General features: G+C 44.2%; 2 protein-coding genes across 11 annotated transcripts in view; one reads left to right on the forward strand and one right to left on the reverse strand.

The window, feature by feature from the left end:
- The window catches only part of LOC139171249 (carbonic anhydrase 6-like), a 37,072-nt gene extending 26,519 nt beyond the window's left edge, over positions 1-10,553 (forward strand). For all 3 annotated transcript variants that reach the window (XM_070759259.1, XM_070759260.1, XM_070759258.1), the window contains 5 exons: positions 169-235; positions 1,134-1,291; positions 2,100-2,223; positions 7,357-7,455; positions 9,085-10,553. In XM_070759259.1, the coding sequence (XP_070615360.1) occupies positions 169-235; positions 1,134-1,291; positions 2,100-2,223; positions 7,357-7,455; positions 9,085-9,698 (1,062 nt within the window). In that variant the 3' untranslated portion in view covers positions 9,699-10,553. The remainder of the gene's footprint in view (positions 1-168; positions 236-1,133; positions 1,292-2,099; positions 2,224-7,356; positions 7,456-9,084) is intronic.
- Positions 10,554-13,092: 2,539 nt separating this feature from the next.
- Positions 13,093-27,027, reverse strand: part of LOC139171248 (solute carrier family 2, facilitated glucose transporter member 5-like) — a 49,277-nt gene continuing 35,342 nt past the window's right edge. For all 8 annotated transcript variants that reach the window (XM_070759257.1, XM_070759252.1, XM_070759254.1 and 5 more), the window contains 8 exons: positions 26,613-26,765; positions 24,240-24,365; positions 21,630-21,817; positions 20,850-20,960; positions 18,188-18,289; positions 16,276-16,348; positions 14,936-15,063; positions 13,093-13,631 (listed from right to left, as the gene is read on the reverse strand). In XM_070759257.1, the coding sequence (XP_070615358.1) occupies positions 13,395-13,631; positions 14,936-15,063; positions 16,276-16,348; positions 18,188-18,289; positions 20,850-20,960; positions 21,630-21,817; positions 24,240-24,365; positions 26,613-26,765 (1,118 nt within the window). In that variant the 3' untranslated portion in view covers positions 13,093-13,394. The remainder of the gene's footprint in view (positions 13,632-14,935; positions 15,064-16,275; positions 16,349-18,187; positions 18,290-20,849; positions 20,961-21,629; positions 21,818-24,239; positions 24,366-26,612; positions 26,766-27,027) is intronic.

A 27,027-nucleotide genomic window follows, 5' to 3' on the forward strand; every position in this document is an offset into this window, starting at 1 on the left:
TTATAACACCATTTCCCCCCTTCCTTCCAAGAACAGTTGGGATCTTCTAAGATAAGTGGTGGTATTTGGGGGGGGGGGAGGAATCATGAATTGGGCAAACCTGTTTCCTTTGTCATTGGGAGTCAGGCAATATAGACGTAGAATTATCTTAATTGTGTTTGTTTTCAGGGCAGCCATTTTGAGAACGCTTACTACAGCGACTTCATTGCCAAGTTGGCCAAAATTAAGTATTCAGGTAAGGCCTGGACTTTTGGGGGGAGGGTGGGGAGAAATGCAAATGAGATTCTCCCATACGCACCAATCAGATGCCTTTCACTGCAGTTCCCACATTTCCTTGCCATTGGCTGTGCTGCTCAAGGGCTGATGGGATATGAAGTCCAGGGGGCACCAAACCTGCTGGAATTCCAACCATGCTAGACTTTTTTTTACCTGTTTCAAGCATCCCATCTAGAAAGAAGGGGAAAATAATAAACAAATGCTTTTTTTTTTTTTGCCGACCACATAGCAATTTGCCGGATGGGCAGAAATGCTTTGGTTTGCACATCGCTTCATGCAGCCTGGGCTCAGTTGGGACTACAAAACCCAGCATTCCCGATCTTCCATCTCCAAAGAGTACCGTGTTTAGAAAGTGTGCGTCTTGTTGCTTTCCTTTTCTCCTGGGTTCCCAAACATCTCAATTTAAAGAGGTGTAGGGATTTCTGCCTTAAGCAGGGGGCTGGACTAGAAGACCTCCAAGGTCCCTTCCAACTCTTTTATTTTTTTCTATTCTATTCTATTCCTATTTTTCCTCCTATTCTGTTCTGTTCTATTCTTCTTCTGTTCTGTTCCGTTCCGTTCCATTCTTTCTTATGCTATTCTATTCTAGTCTATGCTATTCTATTCTATTCTTTACTTATTCTATTCTATTCTACTTCTAATCTATTCCATTCCATTCCATTCTTTCCTTATTCTATTCTATTACTATTTTCCTCCTATTCTATTCTATTCCATTCCTTCTTATTCTATTCTAGTCTATTCTTTCCTTATGCTACTGTAGTCTAATCTAAAGGCAATGTTTAAACCATTGGTCATTTAGATCCCTAAATGCTGCTTCGTTTGTTTCTGTACTCAAGGGGTGCGTTGTTCTCTTTTAGGGCACTCAACCACTCTCGATAGCCTGGATACCTTAGCCATGTTGCCAGAAAACCTCTCCAATTTCTACCGCTATCATGGTTCCTTGACCACCCCGCCATGTACAGAGAACGTGATCTGGACCGTGTTTGACACACCTATCAAGCTGTCTTACACCCAGGTAAGCAAATATTTCCCCCATATACTGCCAATGCATTGCATCGAACCATGGTTTAGGTTTATGGCTGCATTCAATCGTGGTTTGGATCTACATGTTGCACTAAACACTACCATGGTTTGCTGAATAACACAATTGGTTTTGCTTTTAAATGACACCGGTGGTTCTACTTTGTAAGCCACAGTTGCTCAGTTCAGACAGCCCACTTACCCAAAAACAAACAAGCCATGTTAAGGTAAATTAAGTTATGTGAACTGGGCTGCTTTCTATAGCTATTTGCAGTCTAGGTACATGGAATAGAGTCGAATTGAGTCGAGTTGAGTAGAATAGAATAGAATAGAATTCTTTATTGGCCAAGTGTGATTGGACACACAAGGAATTTGTCTTGGTACATATGTGCTGAGTTTACTTTACCAAAAAAAGAAATTAAATCTTTATTTTAAAGGCAGAAAGCAGTTTGATTCTCTCCCAGCCATTGAATATACTGGTTTTTTAAATAGTAGCCTGACAAGCTTTTACATTTATTCCAAGCCACACTCATCAGTTAGCCATACCCTTTACCTGGATTTGAAATATAAATGTATGTATGTATGTATGTACGTATGTATGTATGTATGTATGGTTCAAGCTGATACAGGAGATGAGCCTGTAGCCTAGAGCCCCAGGTTCAAATCCCAGTAAAAGTGTGGCTATCTGATGAGGGCAAATAAGTCTAAAGTAGACCTATAGTAGTCTCCCTTCCTTTTCATTATCTGCAAGAATATTTTACACACACACACACACACATCCTTCAAAATTTACTTCTTTGCAGATCAACCTGTTGGAAAGCACCTTGTTGGACTGGAACAACGCAACTTTGAGGAACGATTACCGTCAAATCCAGCCTCTCAACCAGCGGGTGGTCAGGGCGTCTTTCTCTCCTCGGCTGTTTGAAGGTACATTGCATGAGTGACATCCTCCTCTTCCCCCCAAAGGGTGTAAAGTAGGATGGACAAAACATTTATATATTTATTATTATTTGGATTTTAACTTGGGGGCTTTTATCTGTGTTTTTTAAACTTATTTGATTTGTTTTATATGCTTTGTTTTACATTGTATCCTGCGAGCCGCCCCGAGTTTTCGGAGAAGGGTGGCATACAAATTTAATCCATACAATAAAATAAATAAATAAAAACTTAATAATACATATAGTTACTGCGGCCATAATTACCTTCACGCAAACTTGGAAGTCAAGTAACATCCCATCAACTTTAAATAGAATAAATAAAAATTTATGAAATCGCTGAGATGAACAAAATGACAATGGAAATTCAACAAAAAGACAACACAGAATTCTACCAGACTTGGAATAGATTGTACAATTGGGTCAACCAAAAAAAAAATACTTAAAATTCTAAATATTCATTGACGAGACGCGATCCCCGCTGGACGGGGGTCTCGACAACCCTTTGATGGTTCACTTTACGAGGCCCAATCCTGAAACCATTACTAGTGCTTACCAATGAAACACGGAGTCAATGGTCTGGGTAAAGTGACAAAGCTTTATTGTTACAGGTATGCTTCTTTTATACCCTTCATATGCTGACATGGTTTCTAAATCGTCAATTGAAGCTGAGGGATCTTTTCTGGCCAGTTCTATTCCCGTCATTAACGCTCCCTTCTCTGTTTTAAGTGTGGTTACAGGGTATATGGTTTCTACCACCTCATTAGATCTATTCATCTTTTTAGCTTCTACTTCCTCATATTCAGGAGGTGCGCTAGCTTCTTTAAAGGCTTCTTTATGGCTATCATATGTTATAGTCTCCTCATCGTAATGTAGCCTTAGGGCTGTTAAAACAACTTTCCATGTTAATAAAATAGGTGGAGGCGCCCTTGGTTCTTTATGTAAATATTCACCTATTTTTGTCCATGTCTCAGTTTGTAATGTTCCTTTATGAGGATAACTTGGACATTCTTGCCAGATATATAATAATAATTTGGCCAATCCCTTCTTTGTGGGATATTGCCCTTTCTTTTTTAAATTAGTTTTATTAGCTTCAACTATCTGTCCTAATTCCCGAACATGAAGTTCCTGTTCCAAAGACAGCCTTACTCCCATACTTACGTATTTGTGCACTTGGTAAGAGATGGGAGGTTGAGTGCGCTGAGATGCGTGATCCAAGCGTTGCTCCCTCAGCGATGTCCTTAAGGCCAATCGGTCACCGTTGGGGTTCACCACTTGACGAGACGCGATCCCCGCTGGACGGGGGTCTCGACAACCCTGTGATGGTTCACTTTACGAGGCCCGATCCTGAAACCATTACTAGTGCTTACCAATGAAACACGGAGTCAATGGTCTGGGTAAAGTGACAAAGCTTTATTGTTACAAGTATGCTTCTTTTATACCCTTCATATGCAAATGAGGGGTTTCAACTGGTAATTTTCTATTGGCTAAATACAAGTCTAATTTTTCCTAATATACGTTTCTTATAGGCTACAAATATAAGGTTTTCAAATCTATAGGCTAAAAATAAGGCTTTTGAATACACAAGTTTTAATAGGCTATTTCTATATGCAAAAATAAGGCTTCTAAATGCACAAGTTTTCATAGGCTATTTCTTTTGAGCTTCTTAATTGGTTACAAAGAATATCATCTACAGCTTATAATAGGCTACTAACTTCTCACTTTATGCACCTACCGTGTTTCCCCGATAGTAAGACACCCCCGATTGTAAGACGTATCGGGGGTTTCAGGGGGGTCGGCTAATATAAGCCGTACCCCGAAAGTAAGACATATGTCTTACTTTCGGGGAAACACGGGGGTATTGCCGGGGGGGAGCCCTATGACATCGCTTCCAAGCTCCCCGCGCGCCCTTCGCCTCGCCGCGGCGCCACCGCCTCTTCCCCGGCTTGGCAAAGCGAAGGATGGCACTGGTCCGAAGCGAGCCGAGTGGGCGGCGGCTTGCAGCGAAGGCGCTCGTCCCAGCAACCGAGTCCTGCCGAGGCTCGGCTGCAAGCGGCCAGCGAGGCCGACCGGCTCCGAGACGAGCGACCGGAGCTGCGCCCTCCTTCGCCCGCCTCCTTTCCGGCAGCTCCCCGCGTGCCCTCCGCCTCGCCGCGGCGCCACCGCCTCTTCCCCGGCTTGGCAAAGCGAAGGACGGCGCTGGTCCGAAGCGAGCCGAGCGGGCGGCGGCTTGCAGCCGAGCCTCGTCCCAGCAACCGAGTCTTGCCGAGGCTCGGCTGCAAGCGGCCAGCGAGGCGGCTCCACGCGTGCACCGAGGGAAATCCTTTGTGCCTTGCCGCCGAGCTCTCCCACCTGCTCGGCAGCCGCATGCCTCTCCCTGCTGAGGGAACCGCCGCCAGGGCTGCTGCCGCGCTGCCGAGAAGATCAGCTGCTGGGCGGCCGAAGAAACCTTCCCTGGGTCTTCCCCGCCGCCCACGCAAAGGGGAAACCCCGATCTTCGGCTCCTCGCTGCTGCGCCGCCGAGAGGATCGCCGCCAGGGCTGCTGCCCACGCAAAGGGGAAACCCCAATCTTCACCTCCTCGCTGCTGCGCCGCTGAAAGGACCCTTTCAATTTTTTTCCAATGTAAGACATACCCCGAAAATAAGACGTAGTGGGGCTTTTGGGGGTAAAAAGAAAGTAAGACAGTGTCTTACTTTCGGGGAAACACGGTATCGGTGGCTGAGTTGCTAGCCAATCACACCGTTAGTGTCTTATCTCGTGCCATGAGCGCTGTTGAGGAATTTTTCTTAGTCTGTCCAAAGTTCATGACTATCCTGTGAATCACTGTCTCTGGGCAAATTTTCATCATGCTTATTCAGATAACTATTTCTGTATATCCTAGAGCATATCTAATATTTGGCTTACACAATCCCTACAATTCATATCACGGTCAAAGATATTATCTTTTAGCAATCTTGTTACTCCTTGTTACTCTTTTTTTAAATATTGGACATAAGTATGAAATTAATATGGCCAAGATTTTTATAAATGAATATAGAAAATAATAGTTAGAAAACTGTAGTTGCAATGCCAACAAGTAAGTTGGCAAATTTATGTTTGTATGTTTTGTTTTTGCCTTTAGTTTAAATCTCTGTATTTGTTTTGTCTTTTTTTAATGTTAATAATTAATAACGATATTTTATAATAAATAAATAAATACATAAATAAATAAAAATTTGTATGCCGCCCACCTCTCAAGGGACATCCCAACATCTTGGATAGGACCAGCACCAGCGGTGAAATGCTCCCGGTTCGCTCGTGCTTATTGGTCGTCAGAGAGCCGGTTGCGAAGGGAGCGGGAGGCTCCGCCCACCCTCCCGGATACGGCCATTTGGGTTTTTACCCTCTGCGGATGCGCAGATTCAACGAAGGTCTCCACTTGCTTTTTCCTACTGGTATGGAATTCTGAGTGGGCATGCAGGCGCCCGACATGTGTGTGCGCACCCCCCGCGTGAATTTTGCTGCTGCGCATTGCACCCGAAATAAAATCTCATGTGAGGAGGTTCCTGCGGCTGAGATTTTGGCAATTTTTGCTGAAATCTCACCCACGCAAGCATCCTAATGTGAGATTTCGCTTCAGGTGCATGCGTAGAAGTGAAATCTCATACGGGCGGGTGGACATGTGTTGGGCGCACGAGCAGCCAGGCCGGCCTACAGAACCCATCAAAAAATCCTAATGGATCGCCGATCCCATTCATAGCGGCTGGGGCCCATCACTGCACAGAATGCGTTGCACATGTGCAGAGGATTAAAAAAAACCCTAAATGGCGGCACTCAGGCGGGTGGGCGGAGCCTCATGCCCCCTTTGCGACTGGCGCTCCGACGATCAATAGGCATAAGAGAACCAGCAGCATTTCACCCCTGACCAGCACACATTCCCACATTGGAAGAAACATCCATCTAGGTTCAGTTCCAAGTGAAGTGAAAGACACCGGAAACATGGAGGCTGATTGGAAAGACGGTTTATTGGTGGACTGGATCACATGACTTCAGATCCAGGGCAAAAAAAGGGGGGGGGAGGACCAAGATGCTGGGGATGCCTGGGTTTTATGCCCTCTGTTAGGTTTTGAATATAAGCTTGTGTTCTGATTGGTTGTCAGACTCCCATGAGCTTATGCAGGGGTAACTTTGTAGGTTGTCTTTTGAGGCCCAGGCTTGGTTGACCCTTGCTGGGTGATGATGTAATGAAAGGGCAATTCCTACTCTGGCTCTGCTTAAGGAGGTAGATCTTAGTTATGAAGAATAGACTGGCACAGCCCTTAATGGCCCTTTGGAGGCTGAGTTTCTGCCTCTCTTTTAGCAGAAATATTTTGCCCTTTTAATATTTCCTACAATACAGTGTTCCCTCGATTTTCGCGGGTTCGAACTTCGCGAAAAGTTTATACCACAGTTTTTCAAAAATATTAATTAAAAAATACTTTGTGGATTTTTTCCCTATACCACGTTTTTTCCTGCCCGATGATGTCATGGTCATCGGCAAATTTTTGTCTGCCTTTAATAAATATTTTTTTTAATAAACTTTAATAAATAAACATGGTTTCTAAGGGAATCGGAAATTGCAATTTAGGGGTTTAAAGTGTTAAGGGAAGGCTTGTGACACCGTTCATAGCCAAAAATAGTGTATTTACTTCTGCATCTCTACTTCGCGGAAATTCGACTTGCGCGGGCAGTCTCGGAACGCGTCCCCCGCGAATATCGAGGGAACACTATACAGTATCTCATTTTCCTAGGAAAGCCAACTTCCTATATCCAGATTTTAAGATGGGGGAACGCTTCCTTTGCAGAATTATTTCAGTGGGTTTCTAAAACCCAACAGTAGGTTTTAGAACCCACTATTGCTACTGCTCTGGGTCCTTGCTTGTCTTCCTTCTAAGTAGACCTTTACTCTAGAGTAGACCCCTCCCTGCTCACTTCTCTTCTCCAAAGTAGACCCTTTCTGTTACACAGGCCCCCTTCTTAACTTTTCCAAGATCTTATATTGCATTCTTTGTTGGGAGCTGCCCTGAGAACCAGGAGAAGGGCAGCATAGAAGTCTGATTAATAAATCGAATAAACAAACAAACTATACCTCTCTGTCGTTTTAGGAAGGTGTCGGCCTGAGAGCATCTCCAGTAAGCTGAATAAGATACAGAGTAGTCTTCAGGAGATGAAGAAGTATCTTCTGGATGTCATAGGCAAACCTGGTAAGGAGCACCTCCTTTGCTTTTGTTGACCTAAGTGCATTCAGACAACCTTCTTTCCCGACCTGGCTGGGAAAAATCAAGGATGCCACCAGAACAATTCTGGATGACACATGGAAGCCAGGAAGCAAGGCTGTTTTGAGTCTTGGAGGCAACCTGTCTTCCTTCTCTTCTGCCCCTTCTTTGTCTGTGCCCTCCTTCCGGGTCCATTGGGTTGGGAGAAGTCTATATGGTTGGAGAATTTCACAAATATTTATTTATTTTAGAGAATTTATATACGTAGCTGCCTGCTCGATCTCAGCCACTCCTAAGCAGCTTACAGATAGTAAAAACACAAAATCCAGCAGACGCGCACACACAGTAAGAGTATACAATTAAATAAGCTCCTCCTCGACCCACAGCTGAGCTTAGAACACCAGCTCTCAGCTGTGGTGAGGGAGGGTGTTTGCACAGGTTCGCCTGGTGCACCAGGTGCGGCCCTATTTGGACAGGGAGTCTCTCAGTCACTTATCACCTTGAGGATTGATTACTGCAACGCTCTCTACATGGGGCTAACTTTGAAGAATGTTTGGAGATGACAGCTTGTCCAAAATGCAGCCGTGAAAGTCATCGTGGGCTTACCTAGGTTTGCCCATTTATCTACATCACTTTACGAGCTGCATTGGCTGCTGGTTGGTCTCCGAACGCAATTCAAAGTGTTGATGGTTACCTATAAAATCATACATGGCTTAGGACCAAGTTACCTAGGGGACTGTCTCCAGCCTCATGTATCTCAGACTTGTGAGCTGCCCTGAGTCTTCGGGAAGGGCAGCATATAAGTCAAATGAATGGATGGATGGATGAATGGGCTTCCTCATACTCTTGTTTCCCCAGGTCCGCTGGCAGAACCATGTCTTCAGGGCCTTCCAAAAAAGAGTGCCAGAGCGGAGGCCAGTCTAATTTCTGCAGAGATGATTTCCCAAAGGGAGGGAGCCACCACAGAGAAGGTCCATCTTCTGGGTTTTGCCAAGTGGGATGGGATACACAACATTCCTTGTCTCCCTGTCCTAATGGGACAGGTGATGTGACTGGCCAGAGACGGTCCCTCAGATAGCCTGGTCAGAAGCCATGAAGGGCTCTAAAGGTGACAACTCAAGGACCACCGATAAATAAGAGATTCTCCTAAATTTTTCCAAGGATCAGCTCAAGGACAACTTATGAACAAGAGATCCTCCTGGGTTCTTCCAAGGATCAACTCAAGGACCACCTATGAACAAGAGGTTCTCCTGGGTTCTTCCAAGGATCAACTCAAGGACCACCTATGAACAAGAGGTTCTCCTGGGTTCTTCCAAGGATCATCTCAAGGACCACCTATAAACAAGAGGTTCTCCTGGGTTCTTCCAAAGATCAACTCAAGGACAACTTATGAACAAGAAGTTCTCCTGGGTTCTTCCAAGGATCAACTCAAGGACCACCTATGTTTCTCCTGGGTTCTTCCAAGGATCAACTCAAGGACAACTTATAAACAAGGGTTTTCCTGGGTTCTTCCAAGGATCAACTCAAGGGGAAGCCTTAAATAAAATTAGTCCCTTCCCACTGGTTGGCCAGCTCAAGGACCAAGCGAACCTGACCGTGCCTGTTTGTTTATTCCAGGTCAGCACCAGCTCAGCTTGCAAGCCTTCCACTTCCCCTTGGAGAACACCGCCAGCTACGTGACAATCGTCCCCCTGAAGCCCATGCAACTGAAAATCTTCACCCTCTGCTTCTGGGTCCAGAATAGCAACCAGGGCCGCCAGACAGTCCTCTTCTACTCCACTCCTGAGAGCGAAAACGAGTTGGTCATCAGCGTCGGCATGGCGGTGGGCGTGTGGATCGGGGGCAAGTTCGTGCAATTCGACCTGCATCGTCGGGCAGAGGACTGGGTCCACCACTGCGTCACCTGGGTCTCCAGCTCGGGCACCATCAACCTGTGGGTCAATGGCGCCGTAGGCACCGCCCGCAACATTCAGAAAAACTACATCATCCAGAGCGGCGGGACACCCATCTTGGGGAAGCGGAAGAACGCCATGTTGGACGTCTTCGCCGATGCCTTCTCCGGATGGATGAGCCATGTCAACCTTTGGAGTTGGCTGCTGGACCAAAACGACATCCAGGAGCTCACCCTCTGCAAACACAGCCAGCAGAAAGGCGACATCGTGGCTTGGGGGGAAACGCACATGTCCCTCTATGGCGGGGTGACGCTAGGCCCTGACACCAGCTGTAGGTGAATCAAGGCCTAGTTTTTGAGGTCTCTATGAAAAAAAGGCTTCCTTCCTTCCCCAAATCTTTGCATCTTGCCCATGCTTGGACTCAGTGCGTGTAAGAGGTGAACTTCAACTCCCAGAATTCCCCAGCTTTACTTCCTGGCTTCCATTATCTTCCGTTAGGGCAGTGTTTCCCAACCTTGGCAACTTGAAGATATTTGGACTTAAACTCCCAGAATTCCACAGCCAGCATTCGCTGGCTGTGGAACTCTGGGAGTTGAAGTCCAAATATCTTCAAGTTGCCAAGGTTGGGAAACACTGTGTTAGGGTTCCTCAGAAGCTGGGGGATTCTGGGAGTTGAAATCCGCTCGTTTTACAGGCCGGAAAAAATAAAATACTCGAGTGCACTTCCATCCAGTAAGGACTTAGGGGTAGGACCAGAATCTACTGACCCACACGTATGGTGTGAACACAGTCTTTTTGTGCAAGGTTGGGAAATCCAGAGCTGGAATGTCGCAGGTCTACCCCAAAATTAATGGGTTGGGGTCCATCAAAGGAGGTCAAACTCTCCCTCCCACCTTTGTATTAGACAATGAGGAGAGGGGGGGGGGGTCAATAGTAAGGATGAACCAAAGATTGTGAACTAATTGTCCAGAGTATTTGCTCGCCACCGAAACCTGCTAATAATAATCATAATCAAAGCCTGCTAATAATAATCATAATAATTGAAATTTAAAAGCCTGCATGACATAAAACCATTCCATTTGTGGCTTGCTGGTTGTGGGGCGTCAATAAATTCTCCACCAGTTCAAACCTTATTTTTTTATTTCTTAAATTTATATCTTCACCACCCTTTCAATAAACAATTCAGTGATCCAATTATTCGGTATTATTCATCTGACAAGCATTGTAGTCGGATAACAACCAAGCTGAATGGAAGGGACATTGACGATTCTTAAATTGTAGGTTTCCCTCACTACTTTAAAAATATATATATCTCTCAAATGTACTTTTTATGCAATGAACTCTGTGAACCTCAAAATTTGATTTATCCTTTTCGGAAGTGGTTTCTCTCTCTAAATATATCTCAGTGCAGGAATCCAACCCAAGCTAATAAGATCGGAATAAAACACTCTTACCTTTTTCCACGTTTTTATGCAACAACTATTTTATTTCGCAGCACTCAAAATAATAAAATAAAATACACCTCTTTGTGCAAAGTATAATTCCCCCATACTTAATGGAAAAAATACCCAGTGTAAACAAAATTTTAAAAAACCCCACACAAACACAAAACATTATTTAAAGACACGTACAACGTTCTCTTGACTATTTCTCAAATGTGTGGATTGTAATTTGCAAAAGTTAGCTTTCTACATTCAGAGGAGCTTTTCCTGTCAATTTTTTTTAACACACCTGGGACCCAAAACAAAAAGATGAGGAAGGTTTGTTTGATTTAGAAGTGTTTCTCTTGAATGTTGCGGTAGAAAAGGAACACTTGCAGGAGACAGTATTGGGTTGCTAGTGGTACAGATAAGGACGGCGTACCGGTAGCAAATATTGAGCTGTGCACGCACCTTTGCTTCTGCTGCGGGGGCACGTCCCAGTAAGGTTTTGCTTCTGCACATGCGCAGGAAGCCAAATCTTGTGAGAGGACGCTTGTGTAAGGGAGATTTTGGTGCTTTTTTTTGCTTCTGCGCATGTGTGGAAGCATAAACAAAATGCTGAAATATCTTTCTCTTGCGCACCCCCTCACAGGATTTTGCTTCCTGTGAAATTTTGCTTCCCAGTGAGATTTTGCTGCTGCGCATGCGCAGGAAGCAAAATCTTGTGAGAGGACGCGTGTGTGAGAGAGATTTTGGTGATTTTTTGCTTCTGGGCATGTGCGGAAGCAAAAACAAAACACTGAAAGATCTTTCTCTTGCGCACCCCCTCACAGGATTTTGCTTGCTGAGAAATTTTGCTTCTCTGAGATTTTGCTGCTGCGCATGTGTAGGAAGCCAAATCTTGTGAGGGGATGCGTGTGTGTATTTGTGGTTTTGGTGCTTCTCTTCCCTTCAAACTCAATCAAATGCCTTTTTTTAAAAAAAACATGCCTTCATATTCTGCGCATGCGTGAAAGCAAATTTTTTTTTGCCAAAATCTCACGCACACATGCGCCTGACTGGGAAAAATGACCTTTTGAATTTCACACACCTGCAAAGCATTTTTTTTTTCATTTTATGTAACTAAGGCATTTAATCTAACACATCTTCAAGGGCCGCGGAAGAGAGGTACAGTAATACCTCATGATACAAACTTAATTGGTGCAAGGAGGAGGTTCGTAAGACGAAAGGTTCATAAGACGAAACATTGTTTCCCATAGGAAACAATGTAAAGTCAATTAATCCGTGCAACCAAACCCCCCCCCCCCCCGCAAAAAAACGGCGTTCGGCGACTGCTGGGAAGCCGCGCAGCTGTTTTAAAAGGTGACAGCCGGCCTGGGGGGCTACCCAACAACCTCCCGAACCCCGAACCTGGAGGTTCGGCAAAAGTTCAGGGTTCGGGGGAGGTGCTGGGAAGCCCCCCAGCCCGGCTGTGACCTTTTAAAACAGCCGCGCGGCTTCCCAGCTGTCTCCCGAAGCTGAACGCCAAACCCGAACTTCCGCGTTCGGCTTCGGGAGACAGCTGGGAAGCCGCGCGGCTGTTTTAAAAGGTCACAGCCACACTGGGGAGCTTCCCAGCACCCCCCCGAACCCCGAACCCGGAAGTTCGGCAAAAGTTCGGGGTTCGTGGGGGTGCTGGGAAGCCCCCCAGCGCGGCTGTCACCTTTTAAAACAGCTGCGTGGCTTCCCAGCTGTCTCCCGAAGCCGAACGCCAAACCTGAACTTCCGCATTTGGCGTTCGGAGACAGCTGGGAAGCCGCGCAGCTGTTTTAAAAGGTGACAGCCGCGCTGGGGGGCTTCCCAGCAACCTCCCGAACCGAACCTGGGGTTCAGAAAAATTTTGCCTCTTCTTACGAACTTTTTTCGAGTTACGAACCGGCGTTCGGGAGGCTTCTGGGAAGCCCCACCGCCCGGCTGTCACCTTTTAAAACAGCCGCGTGGCTTCCCAGCAGTCTCCGAACGCCGGTTCGTAACTCGAAAAAAGTTCGTAAGAAGAGGCAAAATTTTTCTGAACCCCGGGTTCGTATCACGAGTTGTTCGTAAGACGAGCGGTTCGTATCTTGAGGTACCACTGTATATATGTTTAAAAATGTACCCCCCAAATTTAAGCAATGGGGGGGATTCTCTTTCCCCAGTTAAATGAGGGTGTTATCTAAGAACAGAAGCCCCAGCATTATTAAACGGAAATTATTTACATGCCCCCACATAGAGAGCCCCAAATGCATCCCCTCTAATTCAACAACAACAAAAAATACTGATAAATTTTTTCATAGTCCATCGGATCGAAAAGGCTTCTTTTTTTCAAGCATGCATCGATATTAGCTGAATCGCTTCCAATTTCTTATTCCACCAAAAATCCCACTAATTCCGGTCCCACCTTGGAAGGCAACAGGTGGCGGTAAAAAACGGCAACACTTGGTTACCCCGTTTCTCCTTGAAATATATAATTTTTAAAGTTTTTGAGTGTGCCTTTTGCCCCAACAGCAAGAAGAGGCAACTTGCAAAGCGGAGGTGTTTAAGGAAGAGAGTTTGGTGGGTTTATTTAACACGGGGAAATTCGGTGGTTGCCGAGGCCTTACAACGCGCTGTTTCTCTCCCCGTCCATTTTCATGATGTACGGTACGGAAACGGCGTTGAAATCTTTCAGCTCATCTTTCTCGTCCTGATCCTCGGTACCGTTCCTTTTGGCCATGATCTGGTTGATCTCCATAAAGGTTTTGTTTTTGGTTTCGGGGACAATGAGGAAGATGTAGATCGTGGTGGCCAAGCAGACGGCACCAAAAAGAAGGAAGCAGTAGGGGCCCAGGCCTTGCTGGAGAAGGGACAAAGAGAAGGGAGACATTTTGTAAGAGAAGATAGAACCGTCGTGGCAAAACTATGGCATGGGCGCCACACATGGAGCAACGCACGCTCATGTCCAGTGCACATATGCATGCTGGCAGGCCGATTTTCGGGCCTTCTGGGCCCACAGGCTGTTTCCAGCCTCCGGAGGGATTGGGGAAGGCCATTTTCGCTCTCCTCAGGCTTTTAGAAAGGCTCTGGAGCTTGGGGAGAGCAAAAAAACCATGCCTTCCGGTTCAACCTAAAGTTGGCAAATGGGCCATTTTCTGCCTCCCGAGAGCCTCCGGGGGATTGGGGAAGGCTGTTTTTGTCACCTCAGGCTCCTAGAAAGGCTCTGGAGCCTGGGGAGAGCAAAAAAAAATGGGTGTGCCACTGTGTGATGGGAGCAGAAAGGGTCACACACACATATGCAGCGGGGGTACATGGAATTATAGGTGTGGGCATGCACACGTGACCCCCCTTCCCCCCTCTTTTGCACACGATCCAAAAAAGAGGTTCACCATCACTGAAATAGAAGTTGCATCAGTCGGCAGCTCTGCAAAATATTTTCATTTGGGGAGGAAACTTCTTGGGAGAAAACCTTTGGTTCAAAATCAAACAGGGTTTTGGGTTTCGCAAGGATCCAATTCAGACCTAAGACTTGGCCGCCGATCTAAACTTCATGCAATCCTTGATTTGAGACACAATGGAGCCCAAACTTTCTGTGGCTAAGGAAGACCATTGTTAAGCAAACCACTGCCATTGTGAAGTTAATAACACCGGTGCAAAAATGCAGAGTCCGGGCAACTGAACTGGAGCTAGCAGAGTGTTTTTTAATGGCCCGATGCCTTTCCTGTAGCCGTTGCGGAGTTTTTGTTCAGCAGATCGATTCTCAAGGATGCCCTGAGAGAGAAATATCTGCCTCTACTTCGGATTGAACTCCCAGCCTCCCGATTGTGAGGAGACGGTTCCATCACTAGGCCACCGCATCACTCCTCTATTTTTACATGTTTACACCAGGGATGAAATCCTCTCGGTTCACTCATGCCTGTTGATTGGAGAGCCAGTCACAAAGTCAGTGTGAGGCTCCGCCCACCCAGGCACCTCCATCTGCATATGTGCAAAGCATTCTGGGCATGTGCAGAGGGAAAAGGACCCCACGCTTTTTGACCGCCGACTGGCATGAGTAAACCGGAAGCATTTCAACCCCGGTTTTAAACACATTGATCAGAATGTGGGGCCAATCCCCCACTCCATTGCAAACAACAAAAAAGTTTAAAAACGTTATTTTTTTACCTCCATGTAGCTGAAAACCAACCCCACGGTGAAATTCGACAGCCAGTGCACGGAACCTCCCACCATGAAGGCGGCTGGGCGGGAAGACTGAAGGAACATTTCCATGATCATAACGCTCGGAATTGGGCCTGAAAAGGGAAGAAATTTGGAAATAGGAGAAGGGAAATGAGCGTCCTTCATCCAAGGAAAGCAAATCCAACACACACACACAGAGCCCACACACCTCTTATGCCTGGCTCAGCTTGCAAACCCAAGATGTTGCCTGCAACCTCTCCGTGGAGGTTGTTTCATGAGGACTAGAAGCTTAGATGCCTATAGTGTGGTAATTGTCAGCATTCCACACTGGGCTTATAACCAATGTTAGAATCCTGAATAGAAAAACATAATATATGTGGCAGTGGTGGTTGTTTAGCCAATAACACAGACTAAATAATAGAGTATAAATATTATTTACAATGTATAGAATAGATTAATCAGTAAACAGTCAGCTACATACATATCCAAGTCAACCAATCATATACCATTCTATACACAGAGCAGTAACCATTAATATTACACAGTTCTACATAATACCATAATACATAGACCAGTGTTTCCCAACCTTGGCAACTTGAAGATATTTGGACTCCAACTCCCAGAATTCCCCAGCCAGCATTGATGTCCGGGTATCTTCAAGTTGCCAAGGTTGGGAAACACTGACATAGACCACTATTTAGCACACAGCAATATTTGGTACACAGCAATAGTTTAGCACACACTAATATATAGCACAGTAATACGCTGCTCAAAAAAATAAAGGGAACACTTAAACAACACAATATAACTCCAAGTAAATCAAACTTCTGTGAAATCAAACTGTCCACTTAGGAAGCAACACTGATGGACAATCAATTTCACCTGCTGTTGTGCACATTCAACTTTGTACAGAACAAAGGATTCCATGAGAATATTTCATTCATTCAGATCTAGGATGTGTTCTTTGAGGGTTTCCTTTATTTTTTTTTTTGAGCAGTATATGTAGCACACAGCAATAGTTTAGCACACTATTGCAATAGTTGACTTTTTTTTCTAAGAGAAAAGGTTAAATTTTGCCACCACCTCTTAATGTTGCCATCACTCAGGACTAGAAACATGAGGGGGAGGGTTGATTCAAAGAAACTAAATTTCAAGGGCCCTTTCTTTTATTTTATAATATCCAGTACAATCAGTGTTATAGAGACAATACATGTCATAGTTAGTTATTGACTGGGGGCTGTGAATACGTTGACAAGCCAACTTAGATAGAAGGTTCATTTTGTGTGTCCACCTTAGAGCATACACCCCCAAATCTCCCTACTCACTTGCTCCAATGGCGTGTCCCATAACGTAAATGATCACACAGGCAATGCTGAGGAAAGGCATCCACGAAATTGCCTGGGAGAAAATTGAAAATATAAATTATTTGTAAAAATAATTTAAAAAAAATAATTAAAAGATGTGGAGGCTCTAGAAAATGAAGGCAGAGAAGAGCAACAAAGATGATTTTAGGGTACTAGAGGCTAAAACATATGAAGAATGGCTGCAAGAACTGGATATGTCTAGTTTAATGAAAAGAAGGACCAGGGGACACATGATGGCAGCCTTCATTATCTCAGGGATTGCCCCAAAAGAAGAGGGAGTCAAGCTATTCTCCAAACCATGTGAGGGTAGATCAAGAAACAATGGGTGGAAACTAAAGAAGTAGAGAAGCAACTTAGAACTAAGGAGAAATTTCCTGACATAACAATTAATCTATGGAACAGCTTGCCTCCAGAAGTTGTAAATGCTCCAACACTGGAAGCGTTTAAAAAGAAGAGGTTGGAAAACCGTTTTGTCTGAAGTGGTGTAGAGTTTCCTGTCTAAGTAGAGGGTTGGACTAGAAGACCTCCAAGGTCCCTCTCCAGCTCTGAAGATGATGATGGATGGAGAGACAACTGAGCAAGTGATTCTATTGTTCTCAAAAAGAGGTATTTCAGGAATACTAGTTGTATCTTTATTGTAAGGGTATCTTGGGGGGAGGGGGGAATCTTGGAAGGCTTGGAAGTATTTAATCCTTCCTTTCCTTTCGCTAGCTGGAAAACGAGGGTTCGTTCCGAGATACTTCCAATACCCATTATTATTATTATTATTATTATTATTATTATTATTATTATTATTATTATTATTTATTAGATTTGTATGCCGCCCCTCTCTGTAGACTCGGGGCGGCTTACAGCAATGATAAAAACAATATATAATGACAAATCTAATAGTTAGAATCTAAATAACAATAATACATTTTAAAAGTCTAAAAAACAAGAAACCCCAATATATGAAAACATACATACAGTCATATCATACACAAAAAACTACATAGGCAGGGGGAGATGTTTCAGTTCCCCCAGGCTTGACGACAGAGATGGGTTTTAAGGAGTTTACGAAAGGCAAGGAGGGTGGGGGCAGTTCTAATCTCTGGAGGGAGCTGATTCCAGAGGGTCGGAGCCGCCACAGAGAAGGCTCTTCCCCTGGGTCCCACCAACCTTACTTTATTCTGCAATTCTTCCTCCAAGCCCACATCTCATTAAAGCAGTGTTTCTCAATTATTTTCTGTAACGCCACCCCCAGGAAGAAGTAAACATTTTGTGCCCCCCTCTCAACTCTCCATCGGGATGAATTTTTGCAATGTTCAGTACATTTTCGCTGAAAAAACTCAAGCAGCTTATCAGCGTGATTGGGGTGTAATGTGTTTAAGCGACACCTTAATTTCTTTGGCATCATGCTGTCTGCTGCCAACACTTTTAGATACAGCAAACATAGCGGTATTTCCTCGTCTCCGACCATAGTCCCAGTGAAGCCAAGCACTACATACGCTTCATTATATTTCCTCGTCTTAGCTTTCGGGAGACTTACGTTTGTCTCATTGTCTCCATCTCTCTCCTCCTTTCTTTTCATCCCTGTTAAATATTTTTCCATGGTGTCTCTTAAGGGCTTGCTATATGTACTTTATATCTCCTACCCTGTGTTGTGTGCTATTGTTTAGTGCAAAAACCCCCTACTCATTGCTGCAAAAAAAGCACATTCCCTAGGTCACGTGCCCCCCCCCGGCATCGCTTTGCGCCTTTCCTGCATTAAAGGAAGGAAGCATGCCATGGTAGAATCTGGGCTAAAATTCTGGGGTTTCCCCCATCCCCAAAGTGAACCACTCTGATTCTCTTCCCTTCAAACCCAGTAAAATGCCTTTTTAAAAAAACATACCTTGAGAGTCAGTGCTATTGTTAACACCACACAGGCGGCACAGCAGATTCCAAAACCAGCCAAAAGCAAAACCCTTCGACCCAAGGCCTCTACGATAAATACCTGCCGAGGGAGAGGGGAAAGCTAGATTGGGAAACCGAAGACCATAAGACACCGACAGAACTCACCGTCATGCCAAGAAGAGCTTGCCCCCCTTCCACCATCCTTCCTTTGCATGCCCCTCCCCAAATTCTTCAAACAACATTTTCCACATTGCTTTCCTAAACAGCTGGGAAGAATAGGAATTCCTAAAATCAACTTTAATTCCCTTTGCTATTCGTTTGGTTGGAAGGCAGCTGGTTGGAAGCTTTGGAGCCCAAAGTTTTAGGATGGGTTTTGTTTTGTTGTTTGAAAGGGGTGTTTTTAATTTTATTTTTATTTTTCTCCACAAACTCCATCCATACATCAATATACACATACCTTGAGATAAATCAGTGATATACACTGCTCAAAAAAATAAAAGGAACACTTAAACAATACAATATAACTCCAAGAAAATCAAACTTCTGTGAAATCAAACTGTCCTCTTAAGAAGCAACCTTGATTGACAATCAATTTCACATGTTGTCAGCACATTCAAGTTTGTACAGAACAATGTATTCAATGAGAATATTTCATTCATTCAGATCTAGGATGTGTTCGAGTGTTCCCTTTATATTTTTTAGCAGTATACATACACTTAAACCAATCAATCATAAACCAGTATCCTGCTTTGCACCAATGCTACATTCCATTTCTTCAGTCTGTCCTTTGCACTCCCTCCCTCCATCTTTCTCTCCTCTTTTAATTTTATTTCTCCTTCTCTCCTCTTCTTTCCATCCCTCCATCTATCTTCTCTCCCTCTTCTGCTTTCTTTCACTTCTTTCTTCTCTCTTCACTTCCTACTTCCTCCCTCTTTTACCTTCTCTTGACTGCTTCTCGTTACTCACATCATAGTTGACAAGACTGAAATTTTCTACCCCGCTTTTAATCTAACAGCACCCCATTCTAAAATTATTATCATTTCTTTATTTTGTTCTATGTCTTATTATTCTGTATTTTTAAAGATACCAACCTGCTACTGTATTATAGTTATGCATTCTTTCCCTACTGCTGCCTCTACTGAAAAAAATCTATTTTTGTCATCTGAGAGCCCCACCAATTAATTTCAGATTATTATACCAAATTATTAAACCAAATAATCTGTAGCTTAACTTCTCGGCCATTTATTATTTCTCCTGCTTCTTGAGTTCAAGCCATAGTGCCTCCTCCTTCCTTGGATTAAAAACAGAAGATTGATGGCAGAAAAAGACCTCCTGGTCCATCTAGTCTGCCCTTATACTATTTACTGTATTTTGTCTTAGGATGGATATGTTTATCCCAGGCATGTTTAAATTCAGTTACCAATCACGTCTGCTGGAAGTTTGTTCCAAGCATCTACTACTCTTTCAGTCAAATAATATTTTCTCACGTTGCTTCTGATCTTCCCCCCAACTAACCTCAGATTGTGCCCCCTTGTTCTCCTGTTCACTTTCCTATTGAAAACACTCTCCTCCTGAACCTTATTTAACCTTTTCACATATTTAAATGTTTTAATCGTGTCCCCCGCCCTTTCCCTTCTGTCCTCCAGACTATACAGATTGAGTCCATGAAGTCTTTCCTGATAAGTTTTATGCTTAAGACCTTCCACCATTCTTGTAGCCCGTCTTTGGACCCGTTCAATTTTATCCATATCTTTTTGTAGGTGAGGTCTCCAGAACTGAACACAGTATATTCCAAATGGGGTCTCACCAGCGCTCTATATAGCGGGATCACAATCGCCCTCTTCCTGCTTGTTATACCTCTAGCTATGCAGCCAAGCGTTGTACTCACTTTCCCTACTGCCTGACTGCACTGTTCACCCATTTTGAGACTGTCAGGAACCACTGACAGTCTCAAAACTCAACCTTTGATTACATAATTTGATAAAGAATATTAAACAGTAGCTTCGGTTTTTCATATTAAATCCTTTACATGGTTGAGAATGTGGTTTGCCCCGTCTTACGACCTTTCTTGCCACGAATGTTAAGCAAATCACGGCCATTGGTAAGTTAGCAACCTAGCTGCTAAGTGAATCCCTCCAGTTCTTTAGTCAATAGCACGGTTCTTAAGTGAATTATGGGGACGGACTTTGCTTGTCAGAAGGTCGCAAAATGGGACCACTTGACCCCAGGTTGCTGCACCCGTCATAAATATTCGAATACGAATCAGTGACCAAGCGTTGAATTTGGATCATACGGACATGGCAAAGCTAACCGTGAAAAACGGTCCTGAGTCAAGTTTTTTCAGTGCCATCATAACTTTGAATGATCACTAAATGAACTGTTATAACTCGAGGACTACCCGTAATGAGTGTTTTTTAGTGTATTTTATGGAATGAATGATTATGAATGTTTTAAATTATTTTAGGATTTTTAGGTTTTTTTAAAATTATATTAATTGGATTAGATGTATTACTATGTTTTTATACATGTTGTGAGCCGCCCCCAATCTTCAGAGGGGGCGGCATAAAAATCCAATTAAATAAGTAAAAAAAATAAATGTAGTTGGGGGGAGGGGGCGTTTCTCTCTCTCTCTCTCAAAGCCAAATCGAAACAATTCATACCGCAACGATAGTCATCAAGACGTTGACAGCTCCCGTTCCCACGGTGACGAACTGAACGTTGCTATCCTCTATTCCCGCGTTCGAATAGATCCGGTCGGCGTAATAATACACCTGCAAATCAGAGTGAAAAGAGGGTTTGGGGGTTCAAGAGAGTGAATTTGATATCCCCTGGTCTCTACAGCCTCCAAGATCTCTTTGTCGTCTCCTCTCCAATAACCGAATTCTACATCCCCCAGTCTCTACAGCCTCAGGATCTCCTTGTGGTCTCCTCTCCAATAACTGAATTCTACATCCCTCCGGTCTCTACAGCCTCAAGATTTTTTCATGGTCTCTCCTCCAATAACCAAATTTGACAACTCCTGATCTCTATAGCCTCAAAATCTCCTCGTGGCCTCCTCTCCCATAACCAAATTTGACATTCCAATAACCAAATTTGACAATTCCCGGTCTCTATAGCCTCAAGGTCTCCTCGTGGCCATGTCTCCCATAACTGAATTTGACATCTTTGATCTCTATGGCCTCCAAGATTTCTTAGTGGTCTCCTCTCTAATAACCACCATGTTGTCGTCCCTCAAACAGAGTTTATAGATTTTGCGTAGAGTTGAAAGGATTGATGTCCAAAGTTGAAAGACTTTTGATTTCAATGCTTTCAACTCTCCACAAATTATCTCGATATGGGGGGAAGGAATGAGTGAGGGGGTGAGACTGATGACCTCTAGGGACACCCCCACCCCGCGCAACTTCTTAAAAGTGTGCCATTGGTGGGCGGTTCTTACTTACCGCATTGACCCCGGAGAGCTGCTGACCCATCATCATGACGATGATGGAGATGAGCTGCCAGCGAAGGCCTGGATACGTGAAGAGGGTCAAGACGGACATCCGGCCCTCGGCTTTCTCCGCTTGGTCCTCCTGACGCATCTCGTCCATCTCATCTTCCACGTCGTCTGAGCCTCGCAGCTTCCTCAAAGCTGAACGGGAGAAGGGAAAAAAAAGATGAGAGACAAATAAATCTCGCGGGAAGCCGGGATGGGAGCAGGGCACGATGGGAATTGTAGTTCAGCCACATGCCGATGCTATTTCTACATTAAGAGGGATGCACTGAGCGGTGCTGCAGCCTAGAGGTGGCGCTCTCACCTCACAAAACAGAAGGCCATGAGCTCAAACCTAAGAGGCAGATATTTTTCTCTCTGGGCACAATGAGAATATATCTGCTGAATAAAACTCCATATTGGCAACAGGGAAGGGCAGTGGGCCAGTAAAGAACACTCTACTAGCCCCATTTAGAAACATAGAAGATTGATGGCAGAAAAAGACCTCATGGTCCATCTAGTCTGCCCTTATACTATTTATGGAATTTTATCTTAGGATGGATACATGTTTATCCCAGGCATGTTTAAATTCTGTTACTGTGGATTTACCAACCACGTCTGCTGGAAATTTGTTCCAAGCATCTACTCCTCTTTCAGTGAAATAATATTTTCTCACGTTGCTTCTGATCTTTCCCCCAGCTAACCTCAGATTGTGGCCCCTTGTTCTTGTGTTCACTTTCCTATTGAAAACACTTCCCTCCTGAACTTTATTTAACCCTTTAACATATTTAAATGTTTCGATCGTGTCCCCTCTTTCCCTTCTGTCCTCCAGACTCTACAGATGGAGTTCATGAAGTCTTTCCTGATCAGTTTTATGCTTAAGTCTTTCCACCATTTTTGTAGCCTGTCTTTGGACCCGTTCAATTTTATCAATATATTTTTGTAGGTGAGGTCTGCAGAACTGGACACAGTATTCCAAATGGGGTCTCACCAGCGCTCTATACAGTGGGATCACAATCTCCCTCTTCCTGCTTGTTATATCTCTAGCTATGCAGCCAAGCATTCTACTTGCTTTCCCTACCACCTGACCGCATTGTTCACCCATTTTGTGACCGTCAAAAATCACTACCCCAAAATTCTTCTCTTCTGAAGTTTTTGCTAACCCAGAACTGCCAAGACAAGGATTCCTTTTCCCCAAGTGCCTTATTTTACATTTGGAAACATTAAACTTCAGTTTCCATTGCTTTGACCACTTATCTAGTAAAGCTAAATCATTTGCCATATTATAGATGCCTCCAGGAATATCAATCCTATTGCACTCTTTAGAGTCATCAACTCCATCCCGCAAGGGATTATGGGGTCATTAAATGAAGGTGAAGATGGATGTATTAAACAGTACCCAAACTACTGGCAGTCCTTGACTTATGACTGAAAGTTTTGCATCCAAAATATCCATTAAGTGTGACAACTCCTAAGTGAATTCCATCCCATTTTACAACTTTTTTTAAAGAAAGTGTGTTTATTGATTTTCACAGAATAAAAAATAAATCTCATAAACTTTTACAGATCATAACCCATGTCCCTTAAAGTTTACCGTTCATTACGCTATGTATTCACTCCAGAAAATAAATTATAAGTATTTATATGCATGTTTAATAAATAAGACCAAAAAAAAGGGGGGGGGTAATAATAAGTGTAAATATATCTTATTCTAATCAGTGAAGAAATAATTATGCTTATAAGTACTTGTTTCGTCTATATCTATTGATCTAATCTGTACTGTGAATATTTATTTTTATATACACTAGCACCTTATATTGTTACATTTTATTTCTATTTTGGATACATTCATACTACTTATACCATATCTTATTAGTTTTTTTATTTTTGTTCCCTTAATTGCATTAGTCATTTCATCCATCTCTACACATCTATATATTTTATCGATGATGTCATTTTCGGATGGGGTCTTTTCTTTTTTCCACATCTGGGCAAGTGATATTCTAACTGCAGTTGTTATATGCCTCACACTAGGTGGAGGGTTTGCTTAAAATATTTTTTGTTCCAAATTCCTAATAATATACTTTCTGGAGTAAATTCAATCTCCTCCTTTGTAATTTCTAGTAGCTACCTATGAGTAGTATTCCATAAACATTGGATTTTGGGACAGGACCACCACATATGGAAAAAAGTACCAATCTCATTGTTGCATTTCCAACAATTGGCACTTAATTTCAGGCCCCATTTAACAACTTTACGAAGATCACATCACATGATGTGATCGTGTCACATGATCAAAATCGAGACCACTGGTTCCTATTTATAACGGTTGCCGCATTTTGAGGTCATGCGATTCCCTTTCATGACCTTCTGACAAGCCAAATCAACGACGGAGAAGCCAGATTCACTTAACAACCATTTTTTACCCATTTAACAACCGTTGTGATTAAGAAACTTGGCAAGAAAAGCCGCTGAACGGGTTGAAAAAGGCACTATAAACAAATTTCTCAACTCTGCAACTGGGTACGATCATTGTCGTAAGTCGAAGACTACCGGTATTCCTAGAAAGCTGGAAACATACCTGCTCTTGCGCCCTCTTCATCGCCTTTCTGGATCAGCAGGTACCTGGGACTCTCGGGGAAAAACGGCAGGAGGAGTAGCTGTAATGCAGCGGGGACTCCCGTCAGAGCCATGAGGATCGGCCACCCTGCAGGGAAAGGGGGAGAGATGTCACAACATCCTACAACCATAGTTCCCTCTAAGCTGAGCAGTGAGCAATCGCTCACTTAAAAATCATCATCAACTCAGAGTTTTCCAAACCTGCCCAGAAGCCGAGAGGGAAAGAGTGAGAGGGAAGGAGAGAGAGAGGAAGAGAGATAAACAGATAGAAAAAAGAGAGGAAGGAAAAGAGAAAGAAAAAGAATGGGAGTAAGGAAGAGAGAAAGAAAATCAAAATCTAGTTTGAAACTAGCTCAACTATTTAAGTGGCATTTGGATATTGATAGAGTTGCCCTATTATGAGCTCACTGTTATAGACACACAGTACAGTATTTTATTTTGAAATTCTCTGAGGCAAAACAGGGTGGGTTTTTTATTTATTTATTTGTTTGTTTATTATTTATTTATTTATTTATTTATTATTTCTGTGCTGCCCAGTCCCGAAGGGACTGCCGCTCAGACACTATACTTTTCCACCCACCCCTCAAAAAAATTAGAGGGAGCACTGCCTACAACACCTACACAAATCCCCATCCTGGCACAACACCTCCACAACACCTACCCCAGAGGTCGGCAATCATTGAACACTGAAGAGAGCCATTTGGACTGGTTTCCCACACAAAAGAAAACACCGGGAGCCACAAAACTCTTCCTGTGCCTGACTATTTCCTAAGCGGCCACAAAACTAACATATATACAGTGGTACCTCTACCTAAGTACGCCTCTACTAAACTTTTCTAGATAAGAACCATTTTCCACTTACAAACCCGAGCCTCCAAAACTGTAACTGGAAAAGGTAGGGAGAAGCCTCTGTGGGGCCTCTGTAGGAATCTCCTGGGAGGAAACAGGGCCAGAAAAGGTGGGGAGAAGCTTCCATGGGGTCTCTTTAGGAATCTCCTGGGAGGAAACAGGGCTGGAAAAGGCAGGGAGAAGCTTCCGTGGGCCCCTCTAGGAATCTCCTGGGAGGAAACAGGGCCGGGAAAGGGAGGGAAAAGCCTCCATGGGGTCTCTGTAGGAATCTCCTGGGAGGAAACAGGGTCTCCAACCTCCCTGTGGTTTCCCCAATCCCATGCATTATTTGCTTTTACATTGATTCCTATGGGAAAAATGGCTTCTTCTTACAAACTTTTCTACTTAAGAACCAGGTCATGGAACGAATTAAGTTCGTAAGCAGAGGTACCACTGTAGTTGAATTAAAAGTTCTGTTTTCTTCCGAAACTTTTCCTTTTATTGGATGTATCCAAGGTCGGCCTCACGGGGGTCGAAAAGCTTAATAATAAATTGTTGTGACACATACTTTTCATTGACAGGAGGCCACAACAGAGGGATGAAAGAGCCACATGCAGCTCAAGAGCCGCACATTGCTGACTACTGGCCTACTCCAATTCCCATCCTTGCACAACACCCCACAATCAGGCAGTTGCTGCTCCTGTCGTTCCTGGTGTGCTGCGTGCGCAGCCTCACATCTCCAGTGTGCGCGTGTGTGTCCGAGTGAGATTTCGCTTCCGTGCATGTACAGGAAGCGAAATCTTGCAAGGGGATGCCACTGAGAGAGATTTCAGCGGGTTTGTTTGCTTCCGGGCTAAAGCAAAAAATGCCAAAAACTCGCGTGAGCATGAGCCCTCGCAAGATTTTGCTTCCTGCGCATTCACAGAAGCAAAATATATTTTGGACACCCGTGTGCACTTGCCGGAGACATAAAGCTACGCACGCAACTCAACTTTTGCTACCGGTGTGGTATCCTTATTCATATCGGTACCAACCCGCCACTGCCCATAATGCTATATCAGTGATGGCAAACCTATGGCACGGGCGTCACAGGTGGCACATGCCGTTGCCCAAGCTCCAGGGTGTATGTGTGTGCTGGCCAGCTGATTTTTGGCTTGCACAGAGGCTCTGGGAGGGCGTTTTTGGCTTCCGGGGAGCCTCCAGGAGGATGGAGGAGGATGTTTTTACCCTCCCCTGGCTCCAGGGAAGTCTTTGGAGCCTGGGGAGGGCAAAACATGACCCTACTGGGTCACCAGAAGTCTCCAGAGGGCTTCTGGGAGACAGGATAAGCTGTTTTCGCCCTCCCCAGGTGAATTATGGTTGTGGGCACTCACACAATGTGTGATAGTGCGCGTGCATGCTCTTTTGGCACCCAAGGGAAAAAAATTCACCATAACTGGCCTATACCAATAGTCCTTGTACAACACCCATAATGATGCCTACACCAATCCCCGTCTCTCGGGCTTACCGTCGGCGCTTCCGAGGATCATTCTCATCCCGAGAATCTGAGCCGCCAGGATCCCCACCGTGATGAACAGCTGCGGCATCACCCCGATGGCTCCGCGAAGGTTTTTGGGGGACATCTCTCCAAGGTACATGGGGACGACGTTGGAAGAAAGGCCTAACACAGAAAATAGGAACCGATTCAGGATAGTATCAGTGAACACAACCAGGGATACACGTGCAAAAGATTTTGGCATTTTTTTTGCTTCCGCACATGCACAGAAGCAAAAAATCACTGAAATATCACACATGCGACATCCACTCACGGGATTTTGCTTCCTGCACAGAAGCAAAAGCACGCTTGGACACATGCACACAAAGGAGAACAGAAGCTGCGCTGTGTTCTGTCTGGGTGCCCCCAGACTTCAACACCAACTGAA

The sequence above is a fragment of the Erythrolamprus reginae genome, chromosome 8 (genome assembly GCF_031021105.1).
Source record: "Erythrolamprus reginae isolate rEryReg1 chromosome 8, rEryReg1.hap1, whole genome shotgun sequence".
NCBI classification, from domain to species: Eukaryota; Metazoa; Chordata; class Lepidosauria; order Squamata; family Dipsadidae; genus Erythrolamprus; species Erythrolamprus reginae.